The sequence below is a fragment of the Mercenaria mercenaria genome, chromosome 8, assembly GCF_021730395.1.
Source record: "Mercenaria mercenaria strain notata chromosome 8, MADL_Memer_1, whole genome shotgun sequence".
In the NCBI taxonomy this organism is placed as follows: Eukaryota; Metazoa; Mollusca; class Bivalvia; order Venerida; family Veneridae; genus Mercenaria; species Mercenaria mercenaria.
The window spans coordinates 61678514-61705607 of NC_069368.1; the positions used below are offsets into that span (position 1 = coordinate 61678514).

The 27094-nt window shown below is 33.5% G+C and overlaps 1 protein-coding gene across 5 annotated transcripts in view; it reads left to right on the plus strand.

The window, feature by feature from the left end:
- LOC123566246 (probable methyltransferase-like protein 24) overlaps positions 1-27094 on the plus strand; it is a 69401-nt gene that overhangs the window by 39489 nt on the left and 2818 nt on the right. For 3 of the 5 annotated variants that reach the window (XM_045360187.2, XM_045360189.2, XM_045360188.2), the window contains exons 2-4: positions 20762-20835; positions 21557-21685; positions 22140-22214. In XM_045360187.2, coding sequence (XP_045216122.1) covers positions 20765-20835; positions 21557-21685; positions 22140-22214 — 275 coding nt within the window. In that variant the 5' untranslated portion in view covers positions 20762-20764. Of the gene's footprint in view, positions 1-6192; positions 6773-20761; positions 20836-21556; positions 21686-22139; positions 22215-27094 lie in introns of those variants that run through there. The other 2 variants (XM_045360186.2, XM_045360184.2) reach the window with 2 other exon arrangements.

Here is a 27094-nt window from a genome sequence, read left to right on the forward strand (position 1 = left end):
AAGGGACCAAGAGCCCCCATTTGAACACATTTGGGAGGAGAGGAACTTATTATAATAATACTATAGATCAAATTTGATGAAGATCCAGAAGTGCTCCATGACAAGATGCCTTTTAAAGGCATTTCTACTTTTAGTTCTAATGGCCCCTAAAAGGGTCCAACTTCTTCCATTTGATCAAAAATGGGAGAGGGCCTTATAATCATGCTACAGATCAACCTTGATGAAGATCCTTCTAGCGGTCCATGAGAAGAAGTCGTTTAAATGTATTTCTAAGATTTGGCCTTAAAAAGAAGTCAAGTGTCCTCATTCTGACAAAAAAAAATCTTGGGAGTGGACATTATATTGATGCTACAGTTTAAGTTTGATGACAATCCTTCGAGCGGCGGTTCATGAGAAGAAGTCGTTTAAAAGTAATTCTAGGTTTGGCCCTAGCGGGCCCTAAAAGGGGCCAAGTGTCCCCATAAAAATGTGACAATACCTTATAATGAGACTACAAACCAAATTCGATGAAGATCCATCAAGTGTTTCATAAGAAGAAACCTTTTTCAAATGTTTAGATTTGGGGTCCCTTAAAGGCGCCAAGGTAAACCATTTGAACAAATTTGACAGAGGGTCATGCCAGAATGCTACTGACTAATTTCGTGTAATTCTGGCCAGTAGTTTCAGAGTAGAAAATGTGGACGCCGGTCGACGGACGCCATACCATCCACGTATACTAAAAATTCACCCTGAACTGTCGGTTCAGGTTAGCTAAACAGGACCGGCTTATGTACAGAATATAACTCTGACAATAGTGTGCCAATATGGGCCAAATATGGACAATTCTAAATTAATAAAGTTCTTGCATTCTGGTTGGCTATTTAAATTTTGTATATAAACAAGAAATGTATCACTTGGTCGACTGTTTGCGAGAAGAACGCATTTCCTATAACAGATATACCTAGCTAAGATAATCCCATATTGAAAGGGCAACGCTTAATTTCTTCTTGATTTCGAGTTCCTTGTTACAGACAGAGAATACTTTTCCCTTGCTGTATGGAAGATCATTCCATGATAACACTGACAATAGAAAAAGATATATAAAAAAAACTGGAACATAATACTGGAGCTAAATAATTGATTATAAAAAGTCCAAGTGTATGTAGAGAAAATTGAAAGGTAATAAAACAAGTAAAACTACAGTATGTAGCAGAAAATGTGTGTTTTGTTTGATCTCACGAAAATATTCAACAGTTATTAAACATTTTATTTTAAACAGTTATGAAAGAGATTAGAGACAAACCTAATACATACGCTGCTCAGAAACAGAAACAGGTAGAAAACAGACAAGAAGAAATTTTGAAAGAAATAGAAATTATTGGAATGCAATTTAATGTAGATCTTGCTTTTCTGGAATCTAAAACCAAAGTGCTAAGAGAAATAAGGTATAGAAAACTAGAAGTGTAATTCATGAAATCAAGAGGTAAACGAATATTTTAGGGAGAACAATCTTCCGATTTTTATTGTAGTTTTGAAAATTAAAATTTACTTGGATGATGAGTAAATTATATTCCAGTACAGGCGAGGTACTAATTCACTATACTATTACATATAAAGCGATTAAGCAATTTTTAACACCCCCTTCAGCCAATAATAAAGTAAATAACATGTCAGAAAATTAGAAATTAAATATTTAGGGTAATCTAAGAATGGAAAAATATGCTTTAAAAGTTACAAGTTACAAATATTGTGCAACGTCTACTCGCCAGATAGCACTGGTTTTACTGCAACCTTTTAACATGTTGTTATTGATAGATGTCGGAAAAGTTCTTGTAAAGTCCATTGTCTACCTGTATGTGATATAAAAAGAAGGGATCATAAATTGCATACCAAAGGGAGAAAAGAAAACGTGTTTCTAAGAAACGGGCATTAAATATCAAAATAGCATGTCACTTGTAAAGTAGACTCTGCTGCAATTGGATCTCGTCTTAAATCAGTGTTATCTTGGTTTGTAAGTAAAGACCAATGTAATTTCTATAAGTTCGAGTTATAAGCAAAATATCGGGATCATATATAATAATAAAATGTTTTATACAAAAAAAAAATCATGAGCTTCTAGTTTTATTTCTGCTTATATATTATGCCACTGCCTTTGACTCTCTGTCATGGTTATTTATGCATAAAATGTTTTTATAATTCAATTTTGCCAAAATGTCATTAAATGGATGACACTCTTTTGAAATACAAAAAAAAAATTCATGTTAATGGTAATTTAGTTTCACAACTTGTGAATAATACAACTTTTTTTTAAAGATTGTTCAGAAAAATCTGAAAGAAACCAAATGAAAATTTTTAATTCTAATGCAAAATTTTCAGGACAGAAATTTAAAATAGATATAACCAAATGAAATTGGATTGGTTATAGAAATGTAATTAGATGATTTTATGTCAAGTTTTAGCAATAAAGTAGAAATTCAACAATATCAGTTGATGAGTTACCTTCAAAACTAATTTGAATGAAACTGTACAAAGTGCTTTTAAAATTGAAGAAATTTAAAAGTTAGATTTTTGGTGATACAATCCTTTGAATTTTATACAATTAATTAACCATTTTCTCTATTTTGGGACTGTGATGTAACACAAATATCTTTGCAAAGTGTCAAGAGTTGTATGAATTGTATATAATATTTTTTTAAAGAGTGGCTTGAAACAAATATCGTTTTGAGAATCAAAATGTTCCATCTGCAATAAACAAAATATTAATGATTACAATATATGATATTTACAAAACAAAATAAATTAGTTTGTCCCAAAAGTTGTTGTCAGAAGTAAACCCTTTAACTGGATCTGCAGATTAGACTCAGCTGCTCGTGTCCATGATTTCCAGATAAGCACAAGTAAAAGTTGTCAACTTCCATTTTTGTTTCTCTAGTCCAAATAGCAATACACTGTTGGGAATAAAAATGTTTAAGTTTAGATCTGTTTATTATTACAGATACTAGAAAAGTCACAATGCACCTTTTTTCATGCGTGCCTTAATCCTGATCAGCAAGTAATATTAAAAAGAAGAAAGAGTTTTTAAGACCATTAAAATTAAATGCCTGACGCTTAATCTATTTTCATGCCTTTCAAAGATATGTCTCAAACTTAGTTGTTATAAGATTTCAGGAGTCCTTCGAAGTTATTTGAACGTTTACCTTTCAAGTAGATCATGCAGCTAAATTATAGTATTTTAGTTAAACTTTAGTGATTTAATTTGCTTCATTGATTTGTCATGTAACTGAAACGTCGGTTTAACCATGCAGAATCATCCTGACCTAATTCAATATAAAAACAAGGTATAAAGATGATCAATAATATTAAAAGCATTGTCCAGAAGGGATATTTTATGCAAAGCAATACACTTAAACTAATACTAATACAAAACTTGAAAAGTATTTCTTTACTGTACATTAGTATTTGCAAAGTATCATGAAAGTATGTTTAAATGCAGACATTTAAAGATGATGAAGATAAGAATTACTTCATTTGGCTTTTATGTCTTCCAGGGGCTTATCTAATTTAATTGGTATATGTAAAACAAAATACAAGAATACGCTAGTTTCACGTTTCGACAACGTCATGCGTCTAAAAAAATACGAATATTTCTTTTATCATGGATTGATTATGAACACATAACATATTATTTCATGTAGCTAAAAGGTTATATGACCATCGTAAAATGACAAGTTTTATTTATCTATTATAATTACAGAAAATAAAAGTGTCACATTGCACCATTTGGTATGCCTGTTTCATCCGGATATCAGTAAATATACGAAGATGCACAAGTACGATACTTAAAATATTAAAATATTTCATCTTTTACTTTTTGCTTTTATGTTTAGACATTCGATTAGAGCTGTTCTATATCGATCTTTTCAGATCGTTCAGCATAACAAAGCATACAAACAAACTAACCTGAATATGATTAATACATTGCCGGTTGATTTTCACACCTTACAAATAACATGGATATTTTTTGACAAGCTGTGATATCGACGAAACCAGGTGTACAAACAGTATAGGTAAATTAACGGGACTGACAAATCTCATCGAGCTAAACAAAATATCGAGCTAGTCATATCGAGGTAATGATAAATCATTACATTAAGATAAATAGGGAAAAATCGGAACCGACTCAAACACATCGTGCTAACAAGAGTATCGAGCTAACCGATATCGAGGTAACGATATTCAATTGTACTTGGTGGTTTGCTATAGAAAATCTAATGTATACAGTCTAGAATCTTCTGTACAGCTGCATGTGTTTGGAACTAGATCAATATTTTCATTCTTTTGAAGTCATTAAATTATGTGAGATAGCCAAAGTATCAGAATTATTTGAATTAGTTTGTTTATTGTGTATACAACTTAAAGTCCATTGCATTCATTTTCTAAAATAATAATTAACATTTGGGTAATAATTACACTTGGCATTCAATAACTGGAAGGGAAAGGCAATGAAAAGAATTTATGATAATACACAAAGCACTGAGAAAACTGAAAGCAGTAACTTATCAATAATAGCAGAATGCTTTAGCCTATCATTGCAAAATTCATTGTATGTTAATAGATTATCCCTTTTGTAAGGTTTCAGTAGGTCAAAGTCACAGTGACCCTGAGACTGAAATGATTTATTTTAAACAGCTGAAGAATACATTGGCATGTGGTCAACGATAAAGGTCACCGTGACTAACATTGGTCTAGGGTGTACAAGCTTTAAACATTCTGACATATGGCCATACAGATTTTTACCATGAATGTCTATGTTCAGTTTTGGCACAAGCTGAAAGTTAGAATTCAAACCATACTGAAGAATGTAAGTTACATGCCAAGTCACAACTGCCATGCCGTCATTAGAGACATATATGTGTTGTTTCTTTTCAGTTGCCATGGTAATGATACCAGCATTTTAATTGGCCCTCTTGAAAAACGTGCAGCTTCTATCTTTTCCTCTGTAAATAGTTTTTAGCCTTTGAAACATTTACGAATGATATGAGATAATGAAATTAATTCTACATTTTAACATCTCTTGCCATGACAAAGAAATATTTTCATATATATTTCTAATGCGAAACAAAGTGAGTAAAATCAATTTTATAACTGCTGATAGTTTCATTTTTAGTGGTATCAACAAAGGATGAACAATTACTTATCCTAAGATTATCAATCAGATTTCCAAGCAACCTGTTACCATAACAACTTAATTACCATCTTCTGCTTTCTAAATAAGAACTTTTGTGTTGCCAATTACAACATCGATCAGCCCTTAAACGTAAAAAAATATATGTTAAAGCTTAATGCTAAAATATAAAAAATGCTAAATTTTAGCCATGTTGCCATGGTAATCAACGATTCAAGAACACGTTTTATATTTAGAAATAAACAAGGATGATGAGTCAATCGCTCTAAATGATTTTGAATATGTTAACAAAAAAATGGTAATTAAGGAATTTTTAGTTTCAGGATTCTAAAGATTATTTCCCCTAGTTAGGACCGTTTATATGACAACTCTGTTAATTGTTAATTACCGGTTTATGCAATTTTGAATTGCCTGATATGTTTACATTGATATTTTAATCAAGTATTAGTAACAATAACCATTTATTATTTTGTTTTCCCCGTTCATTTAAGTGTACCCCGAAGTTTCCTTGAATAATTACCCTTGCATATCTTTGTAAATAGTTTTGGTAAATACATGCATTTTGGTAAATTAGAATGGCATATACTTTGTCACCATTTTGGTGGGGGTCAAAGTTGGCCTTAATCCTTCGTACCATTTTATATAGATAACCTAAAATATGCTTAAAAATAGGAATAATTAGAACTACCTAGTATTTTGTTGATTCCTTCTACGCTCGGAAAAGCAAATTACTTAGAGCTATAGATATTTCTATTAGGCAAACGTGCATAAATATATTAATCATTGTTGTTATTGTAAGGCATTATATGACCATCAGATGTTTAGGAGCTGTTTGCCGCCGCATGAACACATTTGCATTTATTATTGTATCTTCCGTCAAAATTCATGTCTGCTCAGCCCGGCTGCGTTTCCATTTCCGTCCTAGAAAAGGGCTAATTAAAACAAGCCTACAAGATAAACATTTTTGTCAGGGCGACATATGGGTTTCCAGTAGTTCCTATTTATATTTTGTTTATTCCAACTGCTTTCTCATATAACAAGGGCAGTTTTTCTTTTTTGCATGAGCATTTTATTCACAACCCATTTTCCTATTATGATATTTGCATATGATTCGTTCTATTGTTACTTTCTGGGAATATCATTTTATTTCATATTTAGATTGAGAAAAGCTGTTTGTATTTTTAAACATTTTTTTATGAATTGCATCGGCAATAATAATTTTAGTTAATCTATCGCATTGCGCATAAAATGTGATTTCCTCCTTATTGGGTGTAGAGTTCCACCGACACAAGTCAGTTGTATGTGTACACAATGGAAGATAACTGCGAGTGTATATATTCAAACGGTATGGAACAGACGTAAATTTCAGACATCTCTAATTTGAAATTTAGTTTTTATTTATATCAAACACAAAGATATTTAATAAAAATGAGTCAGTTTAAACGGTTTTCGTGGATTGCATATTTTTCAATATCGGGTTTATTTCTTCTTTACATCTTACACTCGTCGGTCTTACAGCAGGCGAAATCACAAGAAGACTTGATAAAATTAAGAGTTAAAAATTCAAGGATATTGAATTCTGAAAGGAGACCGACTGACCAGTGTGAGGTAATTCGAATCTGATTTTTGAAATCTCTCTCTCTCTCTCTCTCTCTCTCTCTCTCTCTCTCTCTCTCTCTCTCTCTTTCTTTGTGTGGGTGTGTGTCCTTATAAATAAATATATATATTGACGGCTAATTTGCTGTTTGTTTTAAAATGTAGCAAGTTATAATGCTTATTATTATGTAAAGACCTAAATTGTCAAAAGCGAAGTGGTCGTAACTATATTGTCGTCATATGTTCGCCGATCAGCGAAATATATTAACCAATAAACAGGTTAATATATGATGCATTTTGGTGGTTATATCGGACAGAGTCATGCATATAGTCTGTGGTATCGTTCTAAATGCAGTGTGTCCCTAGTTTATGAAATGTCAGTTTACATGTAGCTTCTTTTTCTAAACACCCTGCAAATATGAAAGCGTAAACAATCTCGTCGACATTTATGATTTTGGTGGTTATATCGGACAGAGTCATGCATATAGTCTGTGGTATCGTTTTAAATGCAGTGTGTCCCTAGTTCATGATATGTCAGTTTACATGTAGCTTCTTTTTCTAAACACCCTGCAAATATAAAAGCGTAAACAATCTCGTCGACATTTATGATTTTAGTTATAGGACCAAAATCTTAGACATTATTCGAAAGCTCAAACTGCGCTTGTTTGTCTGAAAAGAATGTAGCCAACATTATTAGATTCATCTACATAACAAAGTATGTCTCGGCCTGATCATTAAAAAAAACATGTTTGGTGATAAATGTATATTAGCCAGAAAGACTTTTTAATACCCTAAACTTAATTCGAAATATTTACACCCATACATGTTCTGTATCAAATAATCCTATATTTACGAAATATGTCAAGCAAACCTACTGGATCCATGCCGCAAAAAATGCAGGGTACCATTATATTGATTTATGTCTAATAATTTTCACATGTAATATTAATGAATATTTGCAAATGTATTGTATACATATAACTCAACCACTTCCTCCACTTTTACCCGAATTAAAATATATTGCTCCTGAACATGTATAGAAACGACAAGTTACCACAGCAACATTCAGAAAATAATATTGTTTCCATGCACAAAATCGCCAAAACTTTGGTGATATTAATGAAATGTAAAATAGTTTGCATTACTCCTCACATTTGGGTCTGTTGTTATGATAACGAAACGTGAATACGCATTGTAACATGTTAAATATAAGGTTTGCAAAGAGCTTTACCTCTGCACACAGGCTTGTTTGATTCTTTCATACACTTACAAAATATATTTTCATCAGTTCGTGTTCTGGTGATTTTGGAAGATTTTTTTTTCATTGGAAAAAGACAATTTTAATAATATTTGATTTTTTGGATTATATGTATATGGTTTTGCATTTCCTGCTGGTGTTACTCTATATTATTAACAGTAAGACATTCGGATATTTGATGGAGGCTAAATTCAGCCGATGTTCTACATAGCCATTTATTGATTTTTATAATATAAAACAGAGCTAAAATAACTCAGGTCAAAAATGCCGTCAACTGATTATTTAGGACATCGCAACATGTCAATTTTGCGTATGTTCTGAAAATACCAGTTAAAAATATTCTATTCATAGTTAACTTAAAGGGAAGTAATTAAAAACGATACTTGTAAGTGGACAAAAAGGAATTTGCCAAATAAAAACAAGATCATCGCAATGCAGAGCAATATACACATGAAACAAAGTCATAATTATTAACTTTGACCCCTATATGTGACCTTGACCTAAAAGCGAACCAAAACATGCGCTCAGCATATTGACTCGGTGTTGTAAACATTTGTGCCCAGTTTCTCCGATATCTTTCAGGCAATTTAAGAGTTACAGGGCAGACACGAAACAGATATGAACTTTGACCCCCAAGTGAGATCTTGACTGAAGTAAGCCATCCCAAAATGCATTATACACGTCGTCTTGGTGTGGTGAACATTTTTGTCAAGTTTCTACAAAATCTTCCAAGTGATACAGAGAGGACACAAAATCGCTAACAGACAGACTAACTGACAGAGGACAACAGTTTGAATAACGACAAAAATAAAACACATTAAGTACCTTATGTAATATAAAACCAAAAATATAACTTCAATATGACTCTACACTGACAGATATTTGAACAAAAACACTATTAGAAATAATGGTATGTGAAGTTTTCTGTGTTTCTGAATAGAACTACTTTATAGCCTATACAAGTGAGCTTTTATGTATCTACATCCTGGATCATCATTTTAATTTGTTGTTTACATGCATGCAATGTTCCAATGCGCATATCAATAGCCTGTTGCCATATATAATGTATATACAGACTAACAGTAACACAGCTAATACTGAGCACAACCACTTTAATAACATCATCACAAGCAAAATGAGTAATGAAATGGCTATGTTCATCATAAAAATAAATATCCAGAGCCACATATGTCTCTACACTTCATCGATTACATGAATGATGCGTTTTGGTGCCAGTCACAACTCTTCTTTTATCAGAAAGTAATAATAAGCATTTTATTCATACTGTTTAAAAGTTTTAAACTTCTAGTGAAGTATTAATTCAAGTCTTGACATAAATTTTAACATAGCATCGATATATGTAGACACATTTTTCACATTGCCCTTTTGTAAATAGCGGAACGTTTATTGAAATATTTTCTACTTTTATAAACTTACTTAAGAATCCACTTTTGTTGAATGATGGATGAGGGAACACCATTATGAACAAAATACATTTTCCATTCTGTTTGATCACATTTTTTAATGACTTTTAACTATGAACTAGGAATGAAACTAGCTAATGAACCTTGGTTAAGACACCATACACCAACATGTGAACTATTATTCAAATGTCGGAAGGAAGCGTTTTTGAAGTAGGTTAACTTCAAAATGTCAATTTTCCGTATGGTTTCCTTTGTTTTGACCGATTTACACTGGCCTGTTTCTTTCTTTTAACTGACTGTTTCCTGTGAGTTGTTTGCTGCTTAGATTGTGATGTCAATTTTCTTCTAACAACCACCTGAAAAGTTACAAATAGCTGAATTAAAATATAATTTAAACTGCATGAGGACATAATGATGCTATTGTGATCACCTATGTATTACAGCTCATATAACATGACTATTGCCCAGTTAATAAAGTTCCCTTCAGCAATAAGTGCCTTCTCAACTTGGAAACTGATCTGGATATCGGTTTACATTTACAGACAGCCTCTTTATCAAATACGATGTTTTCATATTTCAAACACAACATCTAAAGAAATGCAGACAGTCTTTAAGAGGCTGTCAACCATCAAGAGTTAAACCCCTTTGATTAGTTAATTGGCAAACTAATAACATTATTCTTGGCAAAGCATAATTATTATTAGGGAAAAGTTACATCACAGTCTTTTGATTTTGTCGTCCTTTGAAAATATCCGAAGTTCTTTGTATGCTTTTGACTTTGAACTTTGGCATACGGTTCATAATATTTGGAGTATTTTGCCCAGTACAATGGGATAAATGATAAATAAATTAATTAATAAACGATTAATCTCTGGCTAGCAATTGGTTTTCCATTCCACGAAAATCATGTCTTTAAATGGCATGTAAGGTCATTATATTCTTCATATTATATTCAATACATGTCAAGGGTTTAATATAAATCCTTGTACTTTTAAAGTAATGGCTAAATCCAGAACAGATAGATGTATGAAAAACCGGGCAAATAGAATAGCATGCATTTACTCTACAATCCCTTCACCTTTTTAGTATATTTATGTGTGTCAACATTTTTATAGTACTTCTCATGGGCTTGCTTTAAGAGAGCAAAGATGGCCCTATATCGCTCACCTGAGTAGAGTTGTTTGCTTGAACAAATTTCTTAGCTAAAGCTTAAAAAACAAGAAAAATAGGAGAGTGGGCCAAAGTAAAGATTATGCAAAATTACTTTTGAAAACTGTGGGCCGAGGATCATGAAACTTCACAGGGAGGTTGATAATGACAAGGCAATGACTTCTATTGATTTTGAGGTCAGTAGGTCAAAGGTCAAGCAAATTTGGCTTTGAAATTTGCTTAGTCTTATAACAAGGACACATTGTGGGGATGTAATTAGTCAATCCTGTGACAACTCTAGTTTTTTTTTACTGTTTTTGCCTCTCCGTCCGTCCGTACGTCACACTTCATTTCCTATCAATAACTTGAGAATCATTTGACCTAGAATCTTCAAACTTCATAGGTTGGCAGGGCTTATGGAGTCGACGACCTCTATTGCCTTTTTGGTCACTCCATCAAATGTCAAGTTCACAGGGGCCTGAACATGGAAAACCATTTTCGATCAAACAATAACTTAAGAACCCCTTGACCCAGAATGTTGAAACTTTATAGGATGATTAGTCATGCAGAGTAGATGACCCATATTGATTTTGGGGTCACTGAGTTAAAGGTCCAGGTCACAGGGGCCTGAATGAGGAAAACCATTTCCAGTCTGTAATTTGAGAACCACTTGACCCAGAATGTTGAAACTTCATAGGATGATTGGTCAAGCAGAATGGATGAAACCGATTGACTTTGAGGTCACTTTATTAAAGGTCAATGCCAAAAGGGCCTGCACATGGAAAACCATTTCCGGTCAATAACCTAAGAAATACTTTACCCAGAATGTTGAAACATATTAGGATGATTGGTCATGCAGAGCAGATGACACCTATTGATTTTTGGGTCACTCTGTTAAAGGTCAAGGTTACAGGGACCTGAACATGGAAAGTTATTTCCGATCAGTAATTTGAGAACCTTCATAGGATGAACGGACATGAAGTGTTGATGACCCCTTTTGATTTTGCTTTCACTTTTTTAAAGGTCAATGTTGCAGTGGATAGAAAATGGAACTCCATATCCGATTTATAACTTCAGAATTATTTGACATAGAACCTTTAAAATCCATAGGGAGATAGGAATTACAGAGCAGGTTACCCTTTTGTTGTTTTGGGGGGTCACTCTATCAAAGGTCAAGGTATTAGGGGGCTGAACATAGAAAACAATTTCCAATCAATAACTTGAGAACCACTTGTCTCAGAATATTGAAACTTAATAGGATGATTGTACATGCAGAGTAGATAACCCCAAATGATTTTAGGGTCACTGTTAAAGGTCAAGGTCACAGGGGCCTGAATATGGGCAACCATATTAAGTTCATAACTTGAGAACCACTAAGCCCAGACTGTTGAAACTTATTAGCATGATTGCCAGGGTGAGCTTTTGTGATCGCCTTTTGTCCGTCGTTCGTCCGTTCACAAATTCCTTGTTAACACGATATGAACTTCATTTTTAATTTGATTTTAATCAAACTGGCACACAACTAGTATGGGCATAATATCGCTTTTCCTTTCGAAAACTGGCCAGATCCCATCACAGGTTCTAGAGTTATGACCCGTAAAGAGCCAACATGTGCCATTTTTGGCTTGTGAACACGACAGAGACCATATTTTACAATCAACTTTAACGAAAATTGCACTTAACTTGTATTGGCATAAGATCTCAGTCCTTTCGAAAACCGGCTATATCCCATCTTTGGTTGCAGAGTTCAGGCCCCTTAAAGATCCAAAATTTGCTTTTATTGGCTTGTGAACACGATAGAGACCACATTTTGTAATCAACCTTATTCAAACTTGCACACAACTTGTATTGGCATAATATCGCGGTTCTTTTAGGAAACTGGCCAGATCCCATAATGGGGTGCAGAATTATGGCCTCTTAAAGGGCCAAAATTTGTAAAATTTTGGCTTGTGAACATGATAGAGACAACATTTTGCAATCAACTTTAATAAAACTTGCAAACAATTTGTATTGGCATAATATCTCAGTTCCTTTTGAAAACTGGCCAGATCCCATCATAGGATGCAGAGTTATGGTCCCTTAAAGAGAATTCCTATAGTTTTTTTCCTTTCATATAATTTTTTAAATCCACATATATGATAGGCAAATTTGTGCTGAAAACAATGAACAAATAAAAACAATAGGTCACCAGGCTTGTTTTTGTGAAAAGTTGTTTTGAACACACCCACTGTTGCTGAAACTGCCAGCGATTTTTCAACATTTTCATAATTTTTTGCTTTTTTATAAATACCAACCAAAATATACATCCAAGCAGCACAATACGATTTTTTCTTTTTACAGATTTTATTATATACTTATTTGATATCATAGTCATATTTGTAATACTCTATCCTTACAATAATTGGTACAAATGAAAAAAAAAATATTGTTTCATATTTACTTTTGTGAACTTTTTTCAATGAAAAATACCCATAGTGAAGAATATTTTTTTAAATTTTGAAAAAACTCTTTTATAAATGTTTTCCTTTTTCTTCTTGTGTATAGATAATTGTATTGTGAGCATAAAAATGGCTAAAAATGTATGGGTCACCAGGCTAAATTTTATGTTAAGACCGCTAGAATACAACACCTGTTCGAACGGAAAATGGCGCGAACCTGCCCAAATTGATTGCATGTATGTCAGCTAAAAGTTAAAAAAAAAGTTTTAAAAATTCTTAATTCTTTCTATAATTGAATACTTAATAATCTGAAAGGTGATATTGTCTTATCAGTACTAAGTCAATTATCTTACATTATATGAACAACACTGTCTTTGCACTAAAATGCGATGTGAAAACACAACCACAAAAAATAGCAAGATACCTGTCAGGCATGATACTTGTCAATACAACATAAACCAGTATCAACATTTGATTACAGATATAACTTATCAAAAATGTTATTTCATTCAAAATTCATATTCATATTTAAGATTGTCTGTAACATGTTTAAACAAATGTTGACTTCAGTTCAGTTTACGATAGAAAGTGTCGGCTGCGCAGAAAGATGCGCATAAAAAACTATAGGAATTCCTTTTAAATGGCCAAAAATTGCTAGTTCGGCTTTTGCAGCCATATAGATGCTTCTTTTATGGTTAGATTTGATACAAAATTGCAAAATATCTTCGACAATAATAAATCTTGGATTCCATGATGAATCTGTCAGATCCAAACTCAAAACTTAAAACACAATAAGATCTCGGTTTGTTGTGAAAAGCGACTAGATTCCATCATGGGTTCTAGAGTTACTGCCCAATTTTTTTTGGCCCATTCAGTCATATAGAGGTTTCATTTATGCTTTGATTTGATACAAACAGTATAATTATCTTGATGATCTCTAAGCCTGGATCGAAACTGGGTCATGTCGGATCAAAAACTAGGTAATCAGGCCAAATCAAAGGAAAAGCTTTTTAACAACCTAGAGGCCGAATTTATGACCCTGTCTTCATGAAACTTGGTCAGTATGTTTGTCTGTATGATTTCTAGGCCAAATTTGAAACTGGGTCATATGGGGTAAAAAACTAGGTCACCCAGTTAAATCAAAAGAAAGGTTGTTAACACTCTTGTTCTATAGATGTTCATTAAAATTAACTTACACCTGATTGTTGTGTATATTGATTAAACATTTAGCAAAGTTATAAAGGCACAGCAAGGAGATCTTTAGTTATATCCTTAGTTCTATCCTGAAGTTTTTTTTAGCTCATCTGTCACAGAGTGACAAGGTGAGCTTTTGTGATCAACCTTCGTCCGGCGTCAGTCCGTCCGTCTGTCTGTGCGTCCTTTCGTGCGTCAACAATTTCTTGTCTTGATATTGGTTTTATTTATAATTTTATTTTAACTAAACTTCCACACAACTTGAATCACCATAAGATCTTAGTTCCTTTCTTGAACTGACCAGATCCCATTATTGGTTCCAGAGTTATGGCCCCTGAGAGGGCCAAAATTAGCTATTTTGTTCTTGCTTGCACACTAGCAGCTTTATTTATGATTTGATTTTTACCAAACTTGCGAACAACTTGTATAACCAAAAGATCTTGGTTATTGTTTTGAATTGGCCAGATCCCATAACGGGTTCCAGAGTTATGCCCCCAGAATGGGCCAAAAATGGCTTTTTTACCTTGTCTGCACAATAGCAGCTTCATTTATGATTTTATTTTAACCAAACTTGCACACAACTTGTATCACAATAAGATCTTATTTCTTTTCTTGAACTGGCCAGATTCCATTTTAGGTTCCAGAGTGATGGCCCCTGATAAAGCCAAAATTAGCTATTTTGACCTTGTTTGCACAATAGCAGCTTCATTTATGACTTGATTTTACCAAACTTGCACACAATTTGTATTTCCATAAGATATCGATTCCTTTTTATACGCCCGAATGGACGCATAATGTTTACGCCTCGGTGTCCGTATGTCAGTCTGTCTGTTGGTTAGCAATTTCCCTTCCGCTCTGTAACTCTTGAACCCCCTGAAGAATTTCAAAGAAACCTGACACAAATTTTTATCGAAACGATGTGCACAGCGCATGTTACGAATGGCTCACTTCAAGGTCAAAGTCACACTTAGGGGTTAAAAATTATATGACTTTGTTTTGTGTGTATATTGCTCTGCATTTGCGTTGCATTGCAGTGCTCTTGTTTTTATTTGGCGGATACTTCTTTTGTTAACTAACAATAATTTGTTTTTAATTACTTTCCTTTTATGTAACTATAAATAGCTTATATAGTAACTTTTTTATTATTGGCCGTAGGGAAAACCGAGACAACATTTTTGTGGTACGACATGGATGGTACCTCCAATTTCCAGGTGTATTTTGCCATATCCGTACCTTTAAAGATTTTTTTTTCTTTTTGGTTAAATGTCTTCCCTTTGTTGTTTGACATTCTTTTCCTTAAGTGCAATGATAACAGGGGAGCGATATAGGGCCATTATGGCCCTCCTGTCATATTTTTATTAGTAAGTTTGATCAGTGATAAAAGTGTACCAAAGTATGAACATTTGTGTTTCTCAAATGTATTAATCAGAAATGAATGACACAATTGCTGTTTTATGCCCCTCCCCCCTCTTTGTTTTGCAAATGTCGGTCTGTCGGTCGGTCTGTATGTAGACTAATTCGTTTCCGGATTATTACTCAAAAACGCTTGGGCCTAGGATCATGAAAGTTAATAGGAAGGTTTGTCATCACCAGCAGATGGAACCTATTGATTTTAATATCTGTAAGACAAAGGTCAAGGTCAAAGTGACACTGAAACCCGCCCGCTTAGCTCAGTAGGTAAAGCGTCGGTCTACGGATCGCGGGGTCGTGAGTTCGATCCTCGGGCGGGGCGTATGTTTTTCGTGACTATTTGATAAACGACATTGTGTCTGAAATCATTAGTCCTCCACCTCTGATTCAAGTGGGGAAGTTGGCAGATACTTGCGGAGAACAGGTTTTTACTGGTACAGAATCCAGGAATACTGGCTAGGTTAACTGCCCGCCGTTACATGACTGAAATACTGTTGAAAACGGCGTTAAACCCAAAGCAAATAGCAAGCAAACCAAGTGACACTGAACCGTTTAACGGTTTCCGGATGATGACTCAAGAACGCTTAGGCCTAGGATCAAGAAAGTTGATAGGGAGGTTGGCCATGACTAGCAGATGACCTCTAGTGATTTTGAGGTGTGTATGTCAAAGATCAAGGTCACTTATGACACAGAACAGTTAAACGGTTTCCGGATGATAACTCAAGATTGCTTGGGCCTAGAACCCTGAAAGTTGAGAGGGAGGTTTGTCATCACCAGCATTTTGACATCCGTATGTCAAAAGTCAAGGTCACAGTGACCCTGAAAAGTTAAACGGTTTCCGGATGATAATATTAATTGCTAGGGCTAAGGATCATGAAGTAAATAGGGAGGCTGGTCATGACCAGCAGATGATCCCTATTGATTTTGTCAAAGATCAAGGTCACAGTGACCCGGACTTGTTAAACAGTTTCGGGATGATTACTCAAGATTGCTTATACCTAGGATCCTGAAAGTTGATAGGGTGGTTGGTCATCACCAGCAGACGATCCCTATTGAATTTGAGATCAGTAGATCAAAGGTCAAGGTAACAGTGACCAGGAACAGTAAAACGGTTTCAGAGCAATAACTCAAGAGCTCTTGGGCCTAGGATCAGGAAAATTGATAGGAGATAGGTCATGACCAGCAGTTGACCTCCGTTGATGTTTAAGTCATTAGGTCTAAGCTAAAGGTCACATTTGCCGGAAACAGTTAAACGGTTTCTGGACGATGACTTGAGAACGCTTAAGCCAATGGTCATGAAAGATTATAGAGAGGTTCTTCATGATCAGCAGATGACACCTATTCATTTTGAGCTCAGAAGGTCAAAGGTCAAGGTTACAGTGACCCGGGACATTTATACATTTTCCAGACAATTACTTGAGACCGCTTGGGCCTAGTATCATGAAACTTGATAGGGAGGTTGGTCATGACCTGTAGATGACCCTTACAGATTTTGAGCTTAGTAGGCCAAAGGTCAATGTCACATTGACCCAGAACAGTTAAACCCTTTCCGTACAATACCTTGAGAACACATGGGCCTAGGATCAAAAAAAGCAGATGACCCCTGTTGTCTTTGAGGTCAACAGTTCAAAGGTCAATGTCACATTGAACCAGAACAGCAGAACTTTTGTTTACAGTCTAAGGTCAAGATCACACTTGGAGGTCAAAGGATACAAGAATGAAAACTTTGTCCGGAGCATTTCTTCAACATGCATGGATGGATTTTGATATAACTTGGCAAAAATGTTCACCACCGCAAGGCTGAATGTCATGCGCAGTAACTAGGTCCCTAGATCTAAGGTCAAGTTACACTTAGAGGCCAAATGTCAGATACAAGAAATACTTTGTCCGGAGCATTTCTACTTCATGCATGGAGGGATTTTGATGTCACTTAACACAATTGTACACCATCATGTGAGGGAGTGTCATGCGCAGGTCCCTTCTTTAGAATTACTTCCCTTTGTTATAACTATAAATAGCTTATATTGTAACTTTTTCAGCACTAGTCTGAGGGAAACATCGAGACCACTTTTCTGTAGTACAATATGCATGTTATATCCAATTTTGAGGTGTATTTTGACCTATCTCTCCCTGTTAAGGATTTTGTGTGGACTAACAATTCTTTTTTTTTTATCTAAAGAATAACTTCCCTTATATGTTACTATAAATAACTTATATTGAAACTTTTTTATATTTGACCGTAGGGAGAAACCAAGACCACTTTTCAGTGGTACAACATAGATGTTACTTTAAAATTTTAGGTGTATTTTATGGTATCTCTACATGGTAAGGAGATTTTTTGTGGACTTAAGAAAACAAAAGAAGTACAATAATTAGTAAACAACCACACAATTAAAATTCCATTTGCAAATAAAGGTGCTAATTTGCTGTGATGGGCGTATATTGTGACAATCTGGCACTCTTGTTTCAAAACATCTAGTCTGTTTAGCCGGCCTAACACAAAGTTGTATGGAGGTATTTGATGATGAACAGTCTCTTTTGTAATTTTGTTAGGCTGGCCGAACAGTGTTGAAACTCAGGTTTTCAAACCATTTAGAAAATTAGTTAGGCCGATTTAATGCAAAGCTGTATGGATATATGTGATATCAAATATCTTTCTAATATTTTTGTTAGGCTGGCAGAACAATTTCGAAACATATTTTTCAAATCATTACAAAAGCCTGTTCGGCCGTCCTAACACAAAGTTGTATGGAGATACGTAAAAATTTAACAGTCTCTCGTGTTTTTTTTTGTTAGGTTTGCCGAACATTTTCGAAACATATTTTTCAAATTATTATAAAAACCTGTTCGGTCAGCCTAACACAAAGTTGTATGGAGATATGTGAAATTGAACAGTCTCTCTTGTATTTTTGATAGGCTGGCCGAACAATTTCGAAACATGTTTTTCAAATAATTACAAAAACCTGTTCGGCCAGCCTAACACAAAGTTGTATGGAGATATGTGAAATTGACAGTCTCTCTTGTATTTTGATAGTCTAGCCGAAAGATTTCGAAACATATTTTTCAAATTATTATAAAAACCTGTTCGGTCAGCCTAACACAAAGTTGTATGGAGATATGTGAAATTGAACAGTCTCTCTTGTATTTTTGATAGGCTGGCCGAACAATTTCGAAACATGTTTTTCAAATTATTACAAAAGCCTGTTCGGCCTTCCTAACACAAATTGTTGAACAGTCTCTCTTGTATATTTGTTAGGCTGGCCGAACTATTTCGAAACATATTTTTCAAATAATCACAAAGCCTCTTCGGCCGGCCTAACACAAAGTTGTATGGAGATATGTGAAACTGAACAGTCTCTCTTGTATTTTTTATAGGCTAGCCGAACAATTTGGAAACATAATTTTCAAATTATTATAAAAGCCTGTTCGGCCGGCCTAACACAAAGTTGTATGGAGATCTGAAATTGAACAGTCTCTCTTGTATTTTTGATAGGCTCGCAAAACAATTTCGAAGCATATTTTTTAAATCGTTACAAAAGCCTGTTCGCCCGGCCTAACACAAAGTTAAATGGAGATATGTTAAAATGAACAGTCTCTCTTGCATTTTTGTTTGGCTGGCCGAACAATTTCGAAACATATTTTTTTCAAGTCATTACAAAAGCCTGTTCGGCCGGCCTAACACAAAGATTTAATGCAATTTGTGTCTGTATATAAATTGTTAGGCCGATCGAACGGTTTTAAATTGTTTTACAAATTGTTCAAGATGTCTGTTTGGTCAGCCTAACACAGTGTTTCTTCTCTGAATGTCTATATTTATGTTTTGCTACATGTTCAGCTTTCATATTCATTTATTTCTTTGATAGGCATAACTTTATGCATTGTATGTTAATTTAAAATAAAAACCATGAAACACATCTTGTTTCTGTCAAGTTTTGTTTCACATTTATGAAAATATAGGTACATATTTACATAGTAATATTGAGGTATATTGTCATTATTTGGGAAGATGTGTACTTTTCCTTTTATTGATGTACTATGTTTATATATATTCCATTCCTGTTTATTTGTTTGATGAACTCAAACGTACTTAGGCATGTGCATAAAATACAGTACATTGGATCTTCTGAATAACGGACATTTCAAAAACCGGAAAAGTTTGAAAATCAGACAATTTTCTCAGTCCCGATTTTTGTCCTGATATATTTTATATATACTTCTAAATACCGGAACATTCAAATTCTAAACACCGGACGATATTTTCGAAGAAAAATGTGTTATTTAAACACAGTTTTACTTCCAGAAACCGCACGACACGAACAAGTAAATATTTGATCGAAAGCAAATATGTGCCTCCAAGAAAATTTCATCTGTGATTCTATTGTTCAACACTTAGAGGTGACCAATTATTTTGACACACATTAGATTCCCAACCTGTCACTCAAAGGATCAAATACTGTCGAAAATCTAATGATCTTCCATTAATGAATATGATTATTGGTTTTAATTTTGATATTTATATCAAACATCTTTTATTTCTAATTTCGGAATCATTAATAGCGAGTATTTAGTGAAGAAATAAATTAGCCAGCGTGGAAATTTAACTTCGGAGAGTGATTTGATTTCGTAATTTGTTAAACAGTTTCTCAAGCAGTCGTAGCTTCAAAGATGGATGAAGGTACATTTTTAAAATCACGGCATTTAACGACATCTTAATCATTTTTATAATAAATAAATGATTTAGACAACGTAGAAACGCCGTAAAACTGAACTGTCTTAAAATAATTTGCGAGGCTGAACATGCTCTAAATAACAAAGAACGATTGAATATATACAGTTGTGTTTATCCAAAACACTACATACTTCCAAATACCGGACACTTAATAATAAAAAATGTTGTTTTTTTTCTCTTGTTCGAGAGTGTGCAGTTTTTGGAAGTAAATATGTTCCATATGGTAGCCCGATAACTCTTGTCTTTGCCTGTGTCCTATTGTGTTTTTTATGGTGCAGGTTTTTTTAGTATATCTTATTTAACTGATCGACAATATAAAGAGGCGATTTGTTACTTGTGCCAGAAAATGAAATTTGCTTTTATTACATGTATCTTCTACCTGAATTTGAATCATTTTAGGCGATGAAAGGAAGTATACCTTTACCTGATAGTACAAGTTTTCTTGATGAGAATTTACTCAATGAATATTTCAAGTAAGTATATTACAGCAGTAACAACGAGACATTTCTAATATACTCTATATGTTTAATTGTTTAAAAACATTTTGATTTTGACATTTGCTCTACAACTTTACTGATGGAAATGCATGAATATAATGCAAATGTTGATTTCCGTCGAAATTTGAACTAAAAATTGCATTTGACTATTTTGATATTTGATGTATAATAAAAGTTATATTAAGCATTTACCAAGTTGCATTAACATTTGAACCGAGATAATTTCAAACATTTACTCAACGCTTGTTTCCTTAAATATGTTTGTACTTGCCATCCATTATACGTTTCACAACGACTTCTGTAAAAATGAGAAGTATGTGTTCGATGGCGGTGAACTAATGTTTTCCCCTCTTCATAAGATTCGTCCTAGATAATTTTCATATTTTAATTTGTCTGTGTATTCCTTTGAATATTTTAATTATAACCAATTCGCACTTGGGGTTATGGTAAGAGATGTCTGCTTTCTATGACACGTGTTTCAGATTGTTAAATCTATGCTTATATCTGAAATAATTAGTGCGTCACTGAAGATTGCGTTTTATTCAAAGCGGAAATACTAGGGGATCTCTTATGTTATTTAGAACATCTATTACTTTTTGTAACCCTTGTGTTTTTAAGACAAGTTACCACACAACAATTTCTTTAGGTCGTCTCAGTGTAGGTCGTGTTTGTAAGATTGTTATCGTTTCTTCTCCAGCTATGTAAATAAACAGGAGGGTTTATGTCATAAACAAAAATTATGTGGTTCAGAAGGTGAATCTGGATATGTTGTATGTGAAGATCATAAATATAAGCCTGGATTCCCGTGCACTGTTTATTCGTTTGGGTAAGTTTCTAATTATAAGATACAAAAATGAACAATATAAAATATATCACTATAATCCGTGTAAGCATTAAAAAAAGGAAACGAGAGTCATACATGGTTACTTAAATAACCTACAAACAAACATATATAGTAAAAATGAGTCTGATAGCTTCATATCTTCAAATTACAGAAAAAAAAAACGTTATGTGTATAACACAAACAAATAAAACAGCAGGCACAACATACATAAATGGCGACTTAAGAAAAAACAACTTCGATATAAAGACACATCCTTGGAACAATCATAAACCCTATACAAATTTTACAAATAGAAAATAATATAAACGGTCATAATTGTTCACCATTGTTAACCCTTATTTATCATGTTATGCTGCGTGGTCATACGTTATGATCGACATATCATTGAGGCAATATGTTTCTCACAGTCTTCGAAGTACTTTTGATTCATTTTCAGATCAAGATTTCAATTTGACTTCGAAGTCGATGTAATAAAGAACTACGACTGTGAAATTCACACATTTGATCCAAGGTAAGTTGTTTAAATGTGTATGTCATTTAGAAGAGTGTAGAATAATATACAGACGGAATATGTGTAATGTCTGTCTGTACATTCCCAATCATTGCGGCGCGGGAATATTGCCAAGTTATTCTCCCTAAAGCCGAGCAAATCTAGTAACTATTGGGAAACTAAGTGATCGTAAAAAAGCGTATACCCCTGGTAAATTAAACATTGAGATGACATTAAAGGTCCATTACTAAGGGAAAGTGAGTTGGCAATTTTGTTCATAGCCAGTGCATAGACTTCTGCAAGACACTAAAAAATGAAGATTGGCAGGTCAAAATTTACAGAAGGTCTTTGGAACTCAAAGAAATGTATGTGTATTATGTTGAAATTTCAATGAATCGACAGAATGACCCCCCCTCCCCCCCAGGTCATTTTAACTTTCTTCATACTTCATAGAAAAGTTATTGTACATATACTGCGATTTATGTCGAATTTCTACATACCAACTTTCATTTTCCAATAAAATGAAATAGTTTCTGTGCTTTTTAAAAGAAATTAAAATGTCCACTTTCCTTAGTATTGGACCTTTAAGGCATGGGGTAAGTAGAATTTGGACTGATTTTGGCCCCAACCAAAATGATGATAAAGTGCATGCCATATTTGTACCAAAATGTATGTAATTACCAGAATTAATTCATAAAAAATCAGCAAGAACTATTGTTTATGTTGCATGTATGCTATTGTGAAAGAAAGCATCAGGGTAATTTGCGGTATACTTAATAAATAGCAAAAAAAAATAAATAAATTATATGTTACAAGTGTTCTTTGTAAGTCCAATCTGATAAATTACTTGACTTCTAACGAGATCTGAGAAGACATTCACATTTATCTTATATTTGATTTCCATATTGCTATTTTTATGTTATCAATCAGAGACTTGTCGATTGTCAAGGATAAAAAATATCGGTTATTCAGACTGAACCTGGACTCGTTACAAGCAAGTGCTACGATGAGCTAAGCTATCTGTACATAGAAAAGAATTGTAATATCAAAAGTCATGCTACATGTATTGAGATGTTGTAAGCTAGGCTTGAAGGCTACGAAAGACGTAGAACAGCAATGAATAGTCGTTTTCAATCCTTGCTACGTAATAGGAGATGTACTTTAGTCAGATTGATTGTAAGTATACCGGCAACACAATTGACATAAAAACGGTCCTGACTATGCAAAAGTAATTATTGGAATCCTGGAACTGAATAAAACAACAATATTCTATTGTTTTATTTTTGTTAATGTAAAATTTCAAATAATTTACGAAGGTAGAATTATCGATGTAGTTATTTCTGAATATAAAATGTATATTTTTAACTGTACTTTGACATGCAAACTAGAATGTAGCATTTATAAAGAATTTTTTGGCAAGTTTTGTCTTAACATTTCATTTTACGACGTTTGGGGGCTGATCAATGTCATATTTGACAACAGATATATTTCTGTAAAGAAAAGAAATTTGATCATCTGTTTAATAATGTTGCCTTAGGATAAGTAAGTATTCACCATTTGTTGCCGCCGTTTAAAAGCAATAAAACTAGAAGCAGTGAAAAAAATTATTTCACTCATTTTGTTTTGCATGCAAACAAAATGTATGTTTTATTGCAAATGAAAACAGTAGTAAAAATGTATATATATATATATATATATATATATATATATATATATTATTTCATCTTTTTTTTTCCTCTATTGAATATACGTATAGCAAATCAATACATTTTCTCCTTATATTTTTGGTAGAATAATTTTAGAAGGCTGGGCACACCTCCCAGGGGTATATCATCTCGACCGGGATTAATAATAGGCACCAAATGGTGTAACGGGAGGTAATATAAGAACGATAGTAAAACATTAATGTTTTGACAACTTTTTATTTAGAAGGTCATAATGATCATACCATCATGACAACTTTGTTAGATACATGTATAAAAGTATTTTTACGAACGAAAAACAGATAAAATTGTACACAGATTTGTTTGTATTGATGGCATATAGGTAAACTAATAAAAAATAAATAATGTTAGCATGTTTCTAGAGATACTGAATTTTCTGTGTTCTTTCTGATGTTCTTGTATTTCCCCGATCCGGGTAAAATAATCCGACCGAGGTTATATACCCCGAGGAAGACAATACAATAAGTTGTGCTAAATAAACTGCGCGCACACCATCGATACGTTATAAAATGTCCTAAATTAGCCGCAATGGGATCGGGGTATTTTAACTTGATCGTGATATATCAGTAATATCAGTAAGACATAAGACATGGACTGTATTTTTGAAGAGCTTATTATCAGGCTCATTATGATGACACGTTTTATGGAAATTTGAATTGAAAAGCCCTTTCACCTGTCAAAACACCAAGTTAGAAATGCTACATCATAAATTCTTGTTAGCCACCTTTGAAATAGACCCTATTTTTTCCCATCTTCTCTTCTAGGAAGACAGTTTCTAAATATCTCAACACTTCTGTCGGAATTAATCAGCTTTGATCACGGTACACAATGCAAGTGTCGTAGCACTAGTTGGAAAACTAGAAATAAGCAGAACATAAATATTCGGCATTTATACACAGCTTTGTATTTGCATAATTGATAATATATAGCTTATAAGAACATGCCTCATACGAATGTACTTGCTTTGTTTAATTTCATCTTTCACAATAGTTAGCTATGGATAAAAGTACGTCTTGGACATACTGCAAGATGTAAGTATAGAATTCAGGAAACTGACGGTTTTGCACAAATGAAAGACTGTCAGGTAAACGACATAAGACCGACAACAGTTTGTACAGTGCAGAATATAAAATATATATTTCTTCGATATACTAGACTAAATTCCCATATTTATCATATTTAAATGTTCACTGTACCTTTGCAAAACAATTATGTACCTGTCCATTTCTTTCAGTCTTGTCTTTCCTTCTGTTCATTTCCATCAACTCTACATGTAATGTTAGTATATAAATAAAATTATTGCTATATAATGATATTTAAATGCATGAAAATGTCAGCCTTTAATATGATATGGATTAACAATATTCAACATTTTTTTTAGAAAACGAGAAATGACCAGTCTCCAACCCATTACCATAACTTAGAAACTGCCTTTTAAATATGTTTAAACTGTCAATCTTATTTCAGACACGTCCGGAAACGGTATATGATATACCACGAACATTTAACTGGGTTATTTTCTAAAATACATACTTTTTTTATTTATGTTCCATGTTAATTGTACGGAAAATTGCCACAATTTTCATTAGCGGATTAATAATTAACTTGGAGGACAATTTTGGTGTTTGTAGTTTTAGCAATGCTATCATTGGCATTATTTTTTTGTTGTTGAAGCATTATCAACTTAAACTTTCCTGAGTATGCCTGTTTTATCTTTCAGACAAATCTCATGCCCTGTTTAAAATTGAATGTTGAATTTTACAGCAAAGTCATGTTTAGATCAATTTTCAAGATTTGTAAAGCTGGTCAAAATATTTCTTTAAAACGGACTGTTTGGAAAGCAAGCAATAATATTATTTACAAAATCAATCGCGCGCACACCGTAAATGAAATGCGCGGACTTCTCATTCTTCTGCTGCATGGTTACGGTCGCTTATGCACAACAGGTACGTTTAAATTTAATCTCTGACAACTGCGTAAGTGTCTCGACTCTTGGGCTCCGCGAGCATTGGACTAGCACCCAAGCGACCCGTGCCGAATCCCGTCACAGGCACTTGGGATTTTTGTCAAAAAGATTTCCGTGTAAACAAAAGAAGTAGTACAGGTCTGATAATTGTTATAAACCACTTAAGGTGTTTATTGGCATTGTCGAAAAAAAGAAGCCGATAGGTAAATACATATGGTTATTTATTTATTTTCAACTAAGTAAAAGATGAAATATTATTAACATATTTTTTCAAAAAATATAAATGAACACTTTATTAAATTCACAAAGTAGATTTCAATTCTAATCTTAAATGAAATGAAAATAATGAATATCTTAGAAAATAATCATTGAAGATGTTCTTGGGTCTCATAGTTGATCTGAATTAACAGTGTGCTTGTTATTCTGGCATAAATATGTCCTCCATTTCCCTTTTCTCTTACAATGTTCTAAAGACAGACAACATTTTAAAAAAGTTATTGTAGTGCACAAACCTTGAATATACAGAATATTGAATAGTTATTTACAGAGTACTTGCCTACAGTAGAAACAATATAGATAGTGAATAAGAACTGTTGAGATTTACTTAGAAGGCCTATTTATGTTTTATCATATAGAAAACTATGTAAGAAATTGTTTACAATTATCAACTTGAAGGTATCTGAGTGATCATCTCCATTCATACTATTACCTGAAATGTAATATAGATCAAACGCAAATTAAAAATGAATAAAATTATTGCATAGTTATAATACCTAATACTAGTCTTTACATTTGCAATCATATTCTGTGGACAGGGAATCATTCTTATATACGAAGGCAATTCACAAAATTACGAAGACTTTTGCTGTCAAAAGCAGACTCTTGTATATGCTGCAATGCGAAATTTAAGATTGTAATTCGCAATCTGTTTGTAATTTTGTCTTTTTTTTTTAACATTTTGCTGACAGGCGAAGCCAGTAGAACATTTTTATAACCACAACTACGCTTAAGCGGTGCAGTCGATTTGTCATCTGTTATGATTTGAATTCGACGGCTAATGTTCGCAATGATAGCCCACTTGTTTACCTTGGAAAATATGTCAAATTGCAACAAAATGCCAAGGCGACATGCACCGACAACATAGTGTCTTTCGGACATGAGAGTCCGATGTAAACAGTGTGTTAGAACATGGACTTTTGCTGTTTGCATGA